Here is a 13699-nt window from a genome sequence, read left to right as displayed (position 1 = left end):
AGTTTTCACGGGTACAATGTCTATTTAGGAATCTGAGGCAGCTGTTCCTGAATCGCCGAGTGTGTGCCTTCAGGTTTCTATACCTCCTATCTGATGGTAACCGTGAAAAAAGGACCACACAGATTGTGTCTTTTGGTTAGGAAGTCTTGGATCCAATTGCAGAGGGAGGTACAGAGGCCCAGGTTCCGTAACTTATCAATCAGGATTGTGGGCATGTTGGTGTTAAATGCTGAGCTAGAGTCAATGAACGGCATCCTGACATAAGTGTTTGTATTGTCCAGGTGGTCTAAGGCTGTGTGAAGAGCCATTGAGCTTGTGTCTGCCATTGACTTATTGTGGCAATACGCAAATTGCAGTGGGTCCAGGTCCTTGCTGAGGGAGGAGTTCAGTCTAGCCATGATCAACCTCTCAAAGCATTTCATCACTGTCGATGTGAGTGCTACCGGGTGATATTCATTACGCTTCTTAGGCAATGGTACAATTGTTGCCTTTTTGATGTAAGTGGGAATTCTGCCCATAGCAGCGAGAGGTTGAAAATATCCTTGAATACTCCCGTCATTTGGTTGGCACAAGTTCTCAGAGCCTTATCAGGTACTTTGTTGGGGCCTTCTGCCTTGCAAGGGTTCACTCTCTTTAAAGGCAGTCTAACATTGGCCTCTGAGGCAGAGATCACATGGTCACCGGGTGCAACAGGGATCTTTACAGCTGCAGTTATATTCTCTTTCTCAAAGTGGGTGTAGAAGGCTTTGGGTTCATCTGGCCATTTATGCTATAGGGTTTTGCTTTGTATGAAGTAATGTTTTGCAAACCCTGTCAGAGTTGGCATTCTTATGATGTCACCTCCAACCTCGTTCAAAATTGTTTCTTTGCTCTTAAAATAGCCCTCTGCAAGTCATATATGGTTTTCTGGTACAGAGCTGGGTCACCAGACTTGAACTCCACAGATCTAGCCCTCAGCAGCCTACATACTTCCTTTATCCATACCTTCTTGGTTCTCACTACTGCTGCTGAAGTCGTCAGTCTCTACCTATACTCCCTCCTTAAGTTCCCATTAAACAGTTCATCTTTGAATGTTTAGGGAATAAAGTCCTAACCTATTCAGTCTTGCCCTGTAACTCAGGGCTTCAAATCCCAGCAACACCCTTGTAGATTTTCTCTGCACTCTTTCAATCTTATTGCTGTCTTCCTGTAGTAGGTGATCATAACTGCACATAATGCTCCATATTAGGCTTCAACAAATATCTTATGCAGCTTCAACATAACATCCCATTTTCTGTATTTGGTAATTTTGTTTACGAAGGCCAATGTGCCAAAAGTCCCTTTACAACCCCATCTCCCTGTGATGGCACTTTCAGGGAATTATAGATCTGTATTCCCAGAATTCTTTGTGCTACCACTCTCCTCAGAGTGAAATAAAGAAATAAGAAACAAATTAACATGATAAGTAAAACTTAGTGAATCAGCAAATGAAGTGAGGAGATGCAATGGAAATAAACAAGAACAAAATCAGAACACGTGAAGAACTGAGTGGGGGAGGCAAATGTGTTTCCCCGCAGGTGCTGCTGACCCACTGAGTTCTTGCAACGTTCTGCTTCTGTTGAGGAAATGCTACGTTGTTTTACATGTGAGAGGCAACAAAATAGTTAAAAACATTTGAACAGTTGTGATTCCACCTTTTTGTGACTTTCAGGAAACATTTGCCAGACAAATAAATGAAATTCCATTGTTTAAAATGTTCCAACATCCAGACTGCGAAGGTTGACTGGAGTTGCTTCAACAATTAGCAGAATAATTTTGTTGCTGAAATTCTGATTTAAGTTTCTACCAGGCATCTAACAGGCCACTGATATGCAAATCTAACAAGTTTTGAGGGACAACTGGTAACTAAGATTCAGTTGTGACTTGCATGATTCAAGGAATCAAGTGATACAACATAGAACATAAGACATATAGGTGAAGACGTAGTTGTGGGGAATGCACTCTGTCTTTATCCCGGGGTTAGGGAATCAAGAAAGAGAGGACATAGGTTTAAGGTGGGATGGGAAAGTCTTAATAGGAACCTGAGGGATAACTTTTTTTCTTAAACAAATTGTGGTTTGTATGTTGAATGAGCTGCCAAAGGATGTTGTTGAAGCTGGCACAGTAACAACTTTTAAAAGGCAATTGGCAGGTACATGGATTGGAAAAGCTTCAAAGGTTATGGGACAAACATTGGCAAATGGTGCATCTAGGTTGGCATGGATATGTTGGGCCGAGAGGCCTGTCTCTGTGATATAGAACAGCACAGAATGGGAATAAGCCAGCTGTTCCACCATATTTGCCAATCTAAACTAATCCCATCTGCTGGTACATGGTCCCTCGATACCCTGCCTGTCTCTCAAAATGCCTTAGATATTTATTCAAGGTTACTTCCTGAAGTTTTACAAATTTTCAATATTAAAGAATTAAGGACAGCTTGAACCAATATAACATTAACCCTCCTTTAACTTTTTTATGAATTCACAGATTGACCAGCCCTACTTTGCGCTGCCTTCCCGTGATTACTACACATGTATAGGAGAATACAAAGAGGTAAGTGGTTATGATTTGCACATTGTTTTGTATTCTTGGATAAGAATTGGTAAATTGATTTATTATTGTCATGTGTATCGAAGTATAAGGAAGTTTTTGTCTGATGTATGAGGTGTGTAAGATGACCAACAGAGTGGACAGCCAGCACCGTTAACCCCAGAGTGGAAATGGCATAATTTGAAAGTGATTGGAGTGGGATGTCAGAGGTAGGTTTTCTTTTACAAAGAGGGTGGTGGTTATAGGAAATGCTCTGCCAGTGGGGGTAGAGACAGACACATTAGGGACATTTAAAAGATTTCAATAGGCATACGGATGAAAGAAAAATGGAGGGTTATGTGGGAAGGAAGGGTTACGTTGATCTCAGAGTAGATTAAAATGTCAGCACAATATCGTGGGCCAAAGGGCCTGTAGTGTGTGGTACCTTTCTATGTTTATTGCATCCAAGCAGATCATTTCAGTGTATTGAGATAGTACAATGACTGAATGTACAATAGAGTGTGAACGGAAACAGTGTAAGTGCAATGCAGGTAGACAATACGATGAAAGACCATAATGAGGTTGATTGTGAATCCAAGCATATTGTATTTAGTAAAGTAACAGTGCTATAGAAGCTGTCTTCAAACCTGGTCATGCCAGCGGTTCCCAACCTGGGGACTGCAGACCCCTTGGTTAATGGTAAGGCTCCATGGTATAAAAAAATGATTGGGAACTCCTGATCCAGACGGAAAGATCCGCTTCAAAGTTCTAAGTAAATTTATTGTCGAAGTATATATATGTCACCATGTGCAAACTTGAGATTCTTTTTTTTTTGCGGCGTACACAGTAAGTCCAAGAAACACAAGGGAATGATTGAAAGACCGCACCCAACAGAACAGACAAATAACCAACGTGCAAAAAACAACAAACTGTAAATACAGAATGAAAAAGAGAAAGAAAGAAGCAATAAATATTGAGAAAATGAGATGAAGTGTCCTTGAAATTAAGTCCATAGGTTGTGGGAACAGTTCAGCGATGGGGTGAGTGAAGTTGAGTTAAGTTATCCTCTTTGCTTCAAAAGTCTGATGGGTGAGGGGTAATAACTCAGACATCCCACCCTGCAAAAACTTATTTCAGGGAGGTAGCACCACCACCCCAGCCCCCGCAACCTCATACCACCCCCCCTTGGTCGACCTCCAAGGATGAATGTATACAGGACATTTGATTATGAAAGAACACAACAATTGATCATATATGGAAAAGTCACTGTTGCAAACAGTGCAGCGAGCAACACTGTCATGATTTTTTACCCCTATTAGGCAGGGGTACACTTTAGTGTAGTCTGGGGTGAAGTACGTTTTATATTTTCTGTTTTTGCAACAGTCTGCCATGCAGGATGCTAAACTGAACTGATGGGCATTGAAAGAGAGAGAGAGAGGTCAATTGTAAAGCCCGCCCACAGAGAAAACTGATAGGTCTACTTAGCACAAAGAGAGACCAATCAGGATGCTCTATCTGTCACTCTCTCACTATGTCTGTTACTTTCTCTCTCTCTCTCTCGCTTGCTCGCTCGCTATCAAAAAAATCGATTTCCAGGATATTGCATATAATTTGCGGGTGTCAGGGAGCCGCTATCAATATGTGGGAGACTCCCAGAACTTCCAGGGGAGGTGGGATGTCTGATAACTTTTCCCGAACATGGTGATGTGAGTCCTGAGGCTCCTGTACCTTCTTTCTGATGGCAGCAGGAGAAGAGAGCATGGCCTGGGTGGTGGGGGTCCCTGATGATAGATGCTGCTTTCCTCTGTGTAGTTGTGTTCACTTTACCTGCATTGGACTGTGCCATATCAGCTACGTTTTGTAGGATTTTCTGCTCAAGGGCAATGTTGTATCCATATCAGGCCACGATGCAGCCAGTCAATAAGCTCTCCATCACACATCTATAGAAGTTTATCAAAGTTTTAGATGCCATGCCAAGTCTTCACAAAATTCTAAGGAAGTGGAGACACTGCCAAGTTTTTTTTTAGTAGTAACACTTGGGTGGTGGGCCTGGATATCATCACACTGAGGAACTTAAAGCTGCTGATCCTCTGAGGTCTGGCTCATGAACCTTTGGTTTCCTCCTTCTAAAGTGAATAATTAGCTCCTTGGACTTGAGTGAGACGTTATTGTGACATCACTCAGCCAGATTTTCAACATCCCTCCTACATTCTGATTTGTCACCACTTTTGCTTCAGCCAACGACAGTGGCGTCAGCAGCAAACAAATATGGCACTGGAGCTGTGCTTAGCCTCACGGTCATAAGTATAAAGTGAATTGAGCAGGGGGCTAAGCACGCAGCCTTGTGGTGCACCTGCATTGCTGGAGATTGTGGAGGAGATGTTCTTGCCAATCTGAACTGACTGGGGTCTGCAAGTGAGGAAATCAAGAATCCAATTGTACAAGGAGATATTGAGGCCAAGGTCTTGGAGCTTATTGATTAGCTTTGAGGAAATGACAGTGTTGAATGCCAAGCTGTAGTTTATAAAGAGCATCCTGATGTATGCATCTTTGTTGTCCAGATATACCAGGATTGAGTGTAGATCCAATAAGTTGGCATCTGCCATGGACCTGTTGCTCCAGTAGGCAAATTGGAGCAGATCCAAGTCATTTTTCAGGCAGGATATGTTTTGTCACCAATCTCTCAAAGCACTTCATCACAGTGGATGTAAGTGCTACTGGACGATAGTCATTGAGGCAGGTTACCACATTTTTCTTCAGCATTGGTAAAATTGATGTCTACTTGAAGCGGGTTAGTACGACACACTGCCGAAGTGAGAGGTTAAAGAACTCAGTGATCACTCCAGCCAGTTGATCAGCACAAGTCTTTAGTACTTGGCCATGTACCGCATCTGGGCCGGGTACTTCCCGTGGGTTCGCCCACCCGAAGGATGCTCTTGCTTTAGCCTCAGAGACTGAAGTCACAGGTTCATTGGAGCCTGTGGGAGTTTGTGACGGTTCCTCTATGTTCTGATCGTCAAAGCGAGCATAGAGGGCATTGAGCTCATCTGGAAGTGTCTCTTGATTTCACTTTGTAAAAGATAATAGCATTCGAGCCCTGCCAGAGCTATTGAGAATCCTTCCATGATTCACTTCACGCATGAGATGGCTTTGCAGAGATGAAACCTGGATGTCTTGAAGTTTACTTTGTCCTCCGACCTGATTTCCACTAATCTGGCCCTCTACAGATCATGGATCTCATGATTTATCCAGGGCTTCTGGTTGGGGACGACACTGAATGATTTTGTGGAAACACACTCATCTACAGTTGTTTTCATAAGGTCCATGGCAGCCGTGATGTATTCTTTCAGAGTAGTGAGGGGAAGGGTTATGGCAAGAGCTGGCAGGTGATGGGCAGATTCAGATGAGGAGGGCTAATGGACAGATGTAGGCAGGGAGAGATCATCTTTAGTTGTCACATGTGTTTTGAAAAATCGAAACATATGGTGAAAGGTGTCAATGGCGTCAATGAATAGCACAGTATGAATCCGAGCTGGGGGGGCAGCCCACAAATGTCACCACGCTTTTTGCACCAACATTGCATGCCCACAACGTACTAACTGTAACCTATATGGCTTTGGAAAGTGGGGGGAAACCAGATCAGTTGGAGGAAATTCACACAGTCACCAGAAGAATTTGCAAACTCCTTACAGTCAGCAGTGGGAGTTGAATCCTGATTGCCGATCATTGGCACAGTAATAGCGTTATGCCAATGTGTCACACGTATACTTTACCACGCCCATATAAAGTGGGAGGCTGTGAGGTGACTGGTGGAAACAACAGGGGCAGCAGATGATGGAATCTGACAGGAGAGTAAGGCGGAGAATGGAATCAAATCTCCTAGCTAGGGAGGGAATGAAGGAACAGTAGTGGCAGGGGATGCAGTGAGAGGATTATGAGGGTGACAAGTAGATAGAGTGGGTGGAAGAGGGGAAAGAAATGGGGAGGGCAGTTGGCTGTAGGAGGAACTGATAGCTATAGTAGCAGTACAGTGTAATATTTAAAATATACTTTAAGTTACAATAAGAAATATACACTAAGTGTCCACTTTCTTAAGTACTTCATGTACTGAGTAAAGTTCCCTCTCTGTGTATGTTCATGATCTTCTGCTGCTGTAGCCCATCGACTTCATGGTTGTGCATTCAGAGATGCTCTTCTGCACACCACTGTTGTTGTGCTTGGTTATCTGAGTTACTGTCAGCTTAAACCAGTCTGGCCATCCTTCTCCAACCTCCCTCATTAATGAGGCATTACCCACCCCTTGTCAGTACTGCCACTCACTAGATTTTTTTTTTGTTTTTCACACCGTTCTCTCAGAACTCTAGAGGCGTCTGTCTGTGAAAATCCCAGAAAATCAGCAGTTTCTGAGATAGTTAAACCACTTTGTTTGGCACCAAAACCATTCCACAGTCAAAATCACTTAGAACACATTTCATCCCATTCTGATGTTTGGTCTGAACAACAACTGAACCTCTTGACCATGTCTGTGTGCTCTTATGTGCTGTTGCTGCCACATGATTGGCTGATTAGATATTTCAAAGTTCAAAGTGCATTTATTATCTAAGTGCAGTATATAATACCATATTCAACTTCGAGACTTGTCTCCTTACAGGCATTCATAAAACAAAGAAACACAATAGAACCTATTTTTAAAATAAGAAGACCGTCAAACACTCAAAGTGCAGGAGAAAAACCCCAAATCATGTATGCAAATAATATTCAGAACTGAAGTACATGAAAGTGAGTCCACAGCCAATGAAGCCAGGCATCACTGAAGCCAATTCAGGAGCCCATTATTTGCAGGCCACAGCCTCAGTTCATTGCAGAGATGATTAAAAATCACAGAGCAACAACCTGAACTGGCCCATTCCTCGCCTCTGACCCCAATATCCTGGCCTTTTCATTAGGGCCCGGGTTAAATCGTGCAAGCCTCTGGTCATTCCTTGCACTCAGACCTGGGCCCTGCTCCTTTGATACACACTGGGGCCCATGACCTGGCACCTTGATTCAGCAAATAACCGACATTTCCAATTCAACTCTCGGCTCTTAGACCGGGCCCCACCACCTTGCCTCCACTCACCTCCCATAGTTTCTGCCGCATCGAATCGGCTCTTAAGTCCACTACAGCAAAGGACAAACATCAGCTCATTCCCTGGTCTCAGGCTCAGGACCCGCTGCCTCTATTCAACCTGAACACCACGCCATAACCATCCTGCACCTTTGAGACTTTGATTCACAGCACGAAAAATACCAGGTCGTACATGCAGTTGAAAAGCTCAGCTCCGAAGTGGAAGTTATAGGCTATTGACTGCAGTGATCGTATCTGAGTGAAAGTGTGATTAATACAGTAATTTATGATTTTGTTTGCTTTGTTTGCTGCCAGTGCTTCACCAGGGCCATCTTCAGCTGGAAGATAATACCTAATAACGTGGCCACCGAGTGTATGTAAACATAATTAAATTAAAGATGTAATGCAAAAAGAGAGCAAGTTAATGAGATTTATGTGTTTGTGGGCGGGTTCATTGCCTATTCAGAAATCTGATGGCAGAGGGGAAGATGCTGCTCCTAAACTTGCTGCAGTCTCTTGTTTCTACATCATTAAACATACCCTAGAGATAACACTGGATAAATTGGAACTGCATTTATGTAAGAAAACAGTGAGCTGAGATGAGCTGCCCCTGGAACCCAGAGTTATTGACCATAAGACCTCGGAGGAGAATAAGGCCATCCAGCTCATTGAGTTTGCTCCACCATGAAATCATGGCTGATTTACAATTGCTCTCAACCCCGTTCTCCTGCCTACTCCTCATAACCTTTGAGGCACTTATAATCAACCTCCACTTTATATATGCCCAGTGAGTTGATTGCCACAGCCATCTGTGGTAATGAGTTTCACAGATCCATCACCCTCTGTCTAAAGAAATTTCTCCTTATCTCAGCTCTACAGGGACATCCTTCTATGCTGACGCTGTGCCTTCAGGTTGTAGACTCACCCACATCCTCTCCACATCTACTCTATCAATATTTGATCACTGACCATATGGTAGTGTGACTGTAACAGATTGATTCCCAGTTTGGTCTTAGCCTCCCAGCAGCCCCATCACTGAGATGATTCCTGATTGCCTTTCTGATGATTCTCTGTGCTCCTTTCGTAAGATTTCCCATGGCTAAACTCAGCAGGACTGACTCCCATTTGCCGCATGCTGCTTACTGTTAAATTTGGAGTCTGTTTTGATCACAGTCTCCAGCTTTACAGAAGAAGTCTGCTTCCTTTATGTGGAGCTAGCAGTCTTTGTTGATCGCAGCTCCATTAATCAGTGCTAATGAGCACAATTACATCAGTTCTGTTTCTGCAGCTGTGTAAGTTTGTAACTCTGCGACACTGAAATGCAACTATGATTAGTACTGTCAATTGACTTGGGTTCTCGGGAAAGTGTGGGAAAAGCTCAGCTCGTACCATGGATTGTGTCAGTGGTCCACACTAATTAAAGCCTTTCTGAACCTCTTGAGATGTCGAGTGGTGCATTGATATTTCTGAGTGGTTCAAAAGTCCAAAAAATGAATTACATCATTTGGCTCATCGAGTCTGCAATGCTACTTGATCTGGCTAATTTAGCTTCCCTCTAAGTCACATTTTGCCTACTCTTACCAATCAAGAACCTATCAACCTTCACTTTAAATATATCCAATGACGTCCTCCACAGCTATTCATGACAATGACTTCCACAGATTCAACACCATCCAGTTGTAGAAATTGCCCCTCATCTATGTTCTAAAGAGACTCCTTGCATTCTGAGGCTGTGCTATCTGGTGTTAGACTCTCCCACGATGGGAAACATTCTCTCCGCATCCACTCTATCTAGGTCTTTCATCGTTCAATAGGTTCCAATGAGATACCCATTATTTCTTATAAACTCCAGTAAGCACAAATACAGAACCATCAAAAGCTCCTCATTAACCCTTTCATTCCTGGTAGCATTGTCATGAACCCCCCTTTGGACCCTCTTCAAAGCTTGCGCATCCTTTCTTAGATAAGGGGTCCAAAGCTGCTTATAATATTCCAGGTGCAGCCTGACCAATGCTTTATAAAGCCTCGCACACAAAATGCTGGTAGAACGCGGCAGGCCAGGCAGCATCTATAGGGAGAAGCACAGTCGACGTTTCGGGCCGAGACCCTTCGTCAGGACCCTTTATAGAGCATCCTTGAATTGAATGCTAAAATCTAATTTGCCTTTCTACTACTGACTCAACCAGCAAGTTAACCTTTAGTGAATGCTGCACTAGGTCTCCTGGGTGATTTGTAGGTCTGCTTGGTGTTGCTTCTGTATACTAGTTAAATACTTACTTACGGTCTGCTTAAACACTACTGGTAATTTATCTTTTGCGACTTCCCAGTGGTGTATAAGAACCCATTAACAAAAGTCACATTAAAGAATCTGCAAAGAACAATGTTGGCAATCGAGGACCTCTTCAAGATGCTGTGCCTCAAGAAGCCAGCATCAGCATCGAAGCCTCAGCATTCAGGACATGCCCTCTTCTTATGTCCGTGATAATAAATCTTATTCTCATTCTGATTCTGAGCCTGTGCTCTGATTCTGATGGAGGCTACTTTCAAAAGAGCGTTACACAAGCATATGATTTCATGTTGCTACTAGGCAGATACCTCCGACAGGACCACAACTTTGTCGCGGTTTGGAAACTTACATGCCGCAATGATCTGGAGAGCTATACCAGCTGGAGTTAGGGCTTTGTGCTGGTAGGGTCAGCTATGCCATCAGGCCATAGGGCAGAGGCCAGACTAAGAGTGGTCCTCTTATCCTCCACATTCGGGGTTTCAGTTCAGGGCTAATAACCCTGACTGAGTCATTATGGAAACAGCAATGAAGAATCCTTCTACATCTGTGTGCAACGGTATGTACCACAGAGACAGAACCGTGCCTGGTGCACAATAGAGAAGATGGCCAATGATAGACAGAGATGGAGGGCTTTCATCGCTGTCCTTAGCACCAGCAGTGTAACAAGACCGTAAGTACACTAGCCAGACAGCTGGGTGAAAGGAACCTGGGTTGGCCCAAATGATAATGAGAACTCCCAAAAAGAATTAGATCAGAATCAGATTTATTTTCACTGACCTGAACAAACTGAAATTTGTTGTGTCATGGAACCAGTACAGTATAAGGACATAAAATTACAATACATTACTAAAATTAATAGTTTTAAAAAGACTAATACAAGAGATGGGGTGGTGTGGTGGGGTATATCACTACCAAAGGAGGTGTAAGGTGATCCTTCTCTCCATTAGCCCACAGGTCACCCTTAGGCAAGGTGTAGCTCCTACTTATCTGATGTCTATCAGAAGTCAGGCAGACAGTCTCTGAAGAATGGCTGAGGTCACTGTTCTTGCAAAGACAGCACCCAGGAGAAGTCAATGGCAAGTAATTTCTGTAGAAAACAATTGCCAAGAGGAATCATGGACATGTAAACACCGTGATCATTCATGTCTTACAACACTGCATATAACAAACAAATACAAGGGGTTTAACTTTAAGGTGGTTGGTGGAAAATCTAGGGATGATAATAGAATGGTGGTTGCGGTGCATGGGATGAGCTGCCAGTGGTGGTAGAGGCAGATGCATTAGAAACATTGAAGAAACTCTTAGATAGGCACATGGATGATAGGAAAATGGAGGGCAATATGGGAGGGAAAGATTATATTGATCGTAGACATACAGTCACAGAAAAGTCCAGCACAGAAGGAGGCCCTTTGGCACTGAAATAGGCCTTTTGGCCCATCTCGTCCATGACAAACTAGTTAAACTTCCGGGAAGTGTGCAGGTTATAAAGCAGGCACAATATCAAGGGATCAAGCTCTCACTGTGCTGTGCTGTTTTATGTTCTATGTTTTATCACGAGTTAGTGTTCACAGGTTCATGGGCCATTCAGAAGACTGACAACAGATGGGAAGAAACTATTCCAACAATGTTGAATGTAGGTCTTCATGCTCCTGTAGCTCCTTCCTTGTGGTAGTAATGTGAAGGGGGCATGCCCTGGATGGTGAGGTTCCTTAGTGATGATACCAGCTTTGGAAGATTTTGTCGATGGTGGACAGGGGTACAAGTTATTGGTGCTTCAAGTCACGGAAAACAGCAGGTCAATAAAACAGTGACATCAACCTTCTTCAACTTAATGTGGAATAAAACTTAGTACTGACAGCAATACAAAATGCTATTTACTTTTTGAAGCTAACTCAAAGATACATGTCTGAAGAGTTGACTGTACTTTTTTCCATTGATGCTGGCTGGCCTGCTGAGTCCCTCCAGGCTTTTACGTGTGTTGCTCAGATTTCCATCATCTGCGGATTTTCTCTTGTTTGTAAGCTGCTTGGCCTTTTAACATAACACACATAAAATGCTGGAGGAACTCAGCAGGTCAGGCAGTATCTCCAGAAAGGAATAAACAGACAGTGTTTTGTGCCAAGGCCCTTCATCAAGATAGGTAAGGGAGGGAGGTGAATCCAGAATAAGAAGGTGGGGAGAAGGGAAGGAGTGCAAGCTTAGAATGTGATAGGTGAAGCTGGGCGGATAGAGGAGAGGGGATGAAGTGGGTGATTGATGAAAAAGGCAAAGGGCTGAGGAAGAAGAAATGTTAGGACAGGAGAGTGAACCATGGGAGAAAGAGGAGCAGGAGAACCACCGTGGGGAGATGATGGGCAAGGGTGGAACAGAGAAGAGGTAAGAGGGGAGCCAGCGTGGGGAAGGAAGAAGAGAGAAGGGGAGGGGAAAAATAATCAAAGTTAAAAAAAAAATCGATGTTCATGCCATCAGGTTGAAGGCTACCCAGATGGAATCTGAGGTGTTGGCCCTCCAAGCTGAGAGTGGCTTCATCATATAAGTAGAGGAGGCTATGGACCAACATGTCGGAATGTGAAAGGGGATTGGATTTAAAATGGTTGGCCACCAGAAAATCATGCTTGTTTCAGATGGAGACAAGGTGCTTGACAACACAATCCCCTAATCTTGGCCTTTTAAACAGGCTTTGCCATCTGTTAAGGCCAATAAACTACAAACATGTACATCGATACTATTTGACCATAAAACCATAAGACATAGGAGTAGAATCAGGGAATTAAATTGGTGGTGATGAACATAGAGACCAATAAATCACATGAAGAGAAATTAATCGACTTTTAATAGGCAATACCTTGCTATCACTGATCTTGGCTTATTAAAAAGCATTTTGTTTTAGACTTCTTCCTTATAGCTTTTTATCTAAACTGGGGGCATTGTTGTTATTTTGTATTAACTTCTAGCCATATGAACAATATTATTTGCAGATGTTATATATTTGGGAGACCAAATGACACTATTTCCCTGCACTATTCTCAGCTCCCTTGATGTTAATTCCTTTAATTGGTTTATTATGTTCACATGTAGCAGGATAATTTGAAAAATTTGTTTTCCCTGCTGCTGAGACAGTTCATTCCAATTATAAACATATGGAGATACAGTACTTTGCAAAGGTTTTAGGCACATATATACAGCTAGGGCACCCAAGACTTTTGCACAGCACTGTAGTAATTTTATGTATTGTACTGTACCACTGCTCCCAAAAAGAAAACAGATTTCATGACATATGTGAGTGATGATAAATCTGATTCTGGTATGGGTCTGTATTGTGGACTAAGAGTGGGGAGGGGGCAGAAGGAGGGGAATTGTGGTTGGGAAAAGAGGAAGGGAGAGGGGAGGGAGCAGGAAGCTCCAGAGTGACATTCTGTAATGATCAATAAACCAGTTGTTTGGAATCAAATGACCTTACCTGGTGTATCAGAGCTGGGTGTGTCTGTACCCATGCTCCACCCCACACATAGCACTCCTTCTCTGCCACCCATCCTACACCCCTCCCACAGTGCTCCGCCCTCACCATTTCCAACATCCTTTGCTCCCGCCAGGTTTACAAACTGTTCTCTGTGCCACATTGACGAATACTGTACTGGGCACCCTAGCTGTATATATGTCTCTCAGACTTTTGCACAGTAATGTAAGGGAAAAGCTATAACAAAGTTCAGAATACATTTCTACACTTACAGAGAGAGTCTTTGCTTAGATAAGGTTTC

At 43.2% G+C, this 13699-nt stretch overlaps 1 protein-coding gene across 7 annotated transcripts in view; it reads left to right on the top strand.

Annotated features, from left to right (window-relative positions):
• Positions 1-13699, top strand: part of LOC132406531 (neprilysin-like) — a 304263-nt gene that overhangs the window by 136106 nt on the left and 154458 nt on the right. For all 7 annotated transcript variants that reach the window (XM_059992355.1, XM_059992373.1, XM_059992364.1 and 4 more), the window contains one exon: positions 2506-2571. In XM_059992355.1, coding sequence (XP_059848338.1) covers positions 2506-2571 — 66 coding nt within the window. The remainder of the gene's footprint in view (positions 1-2505; positions 2572-13699) is intronic.

The sequence above is a fragment of the Hypanus sabinus genome, chromosome 2, assembly GCF_030144855.1.
Source record: "Hypanus sabinus isolate sHypSab1 chromosome 2, sHypSab1.hap1, whole genome shotgun sequence".
Classification (NCBI taxonomy): domain Eukaryota; kingdom Metazoa; phylum Chordata; class Chondrichthyes; order Myliobatiformes; family Dasyatidae; genus Hypanus; species Hypanus sabinus.
The sequence above is the reverse complement of the archived record's forward strand: the minus strand, read 5'-3'. Positions and strand labels throughout refer to the sequence as shown.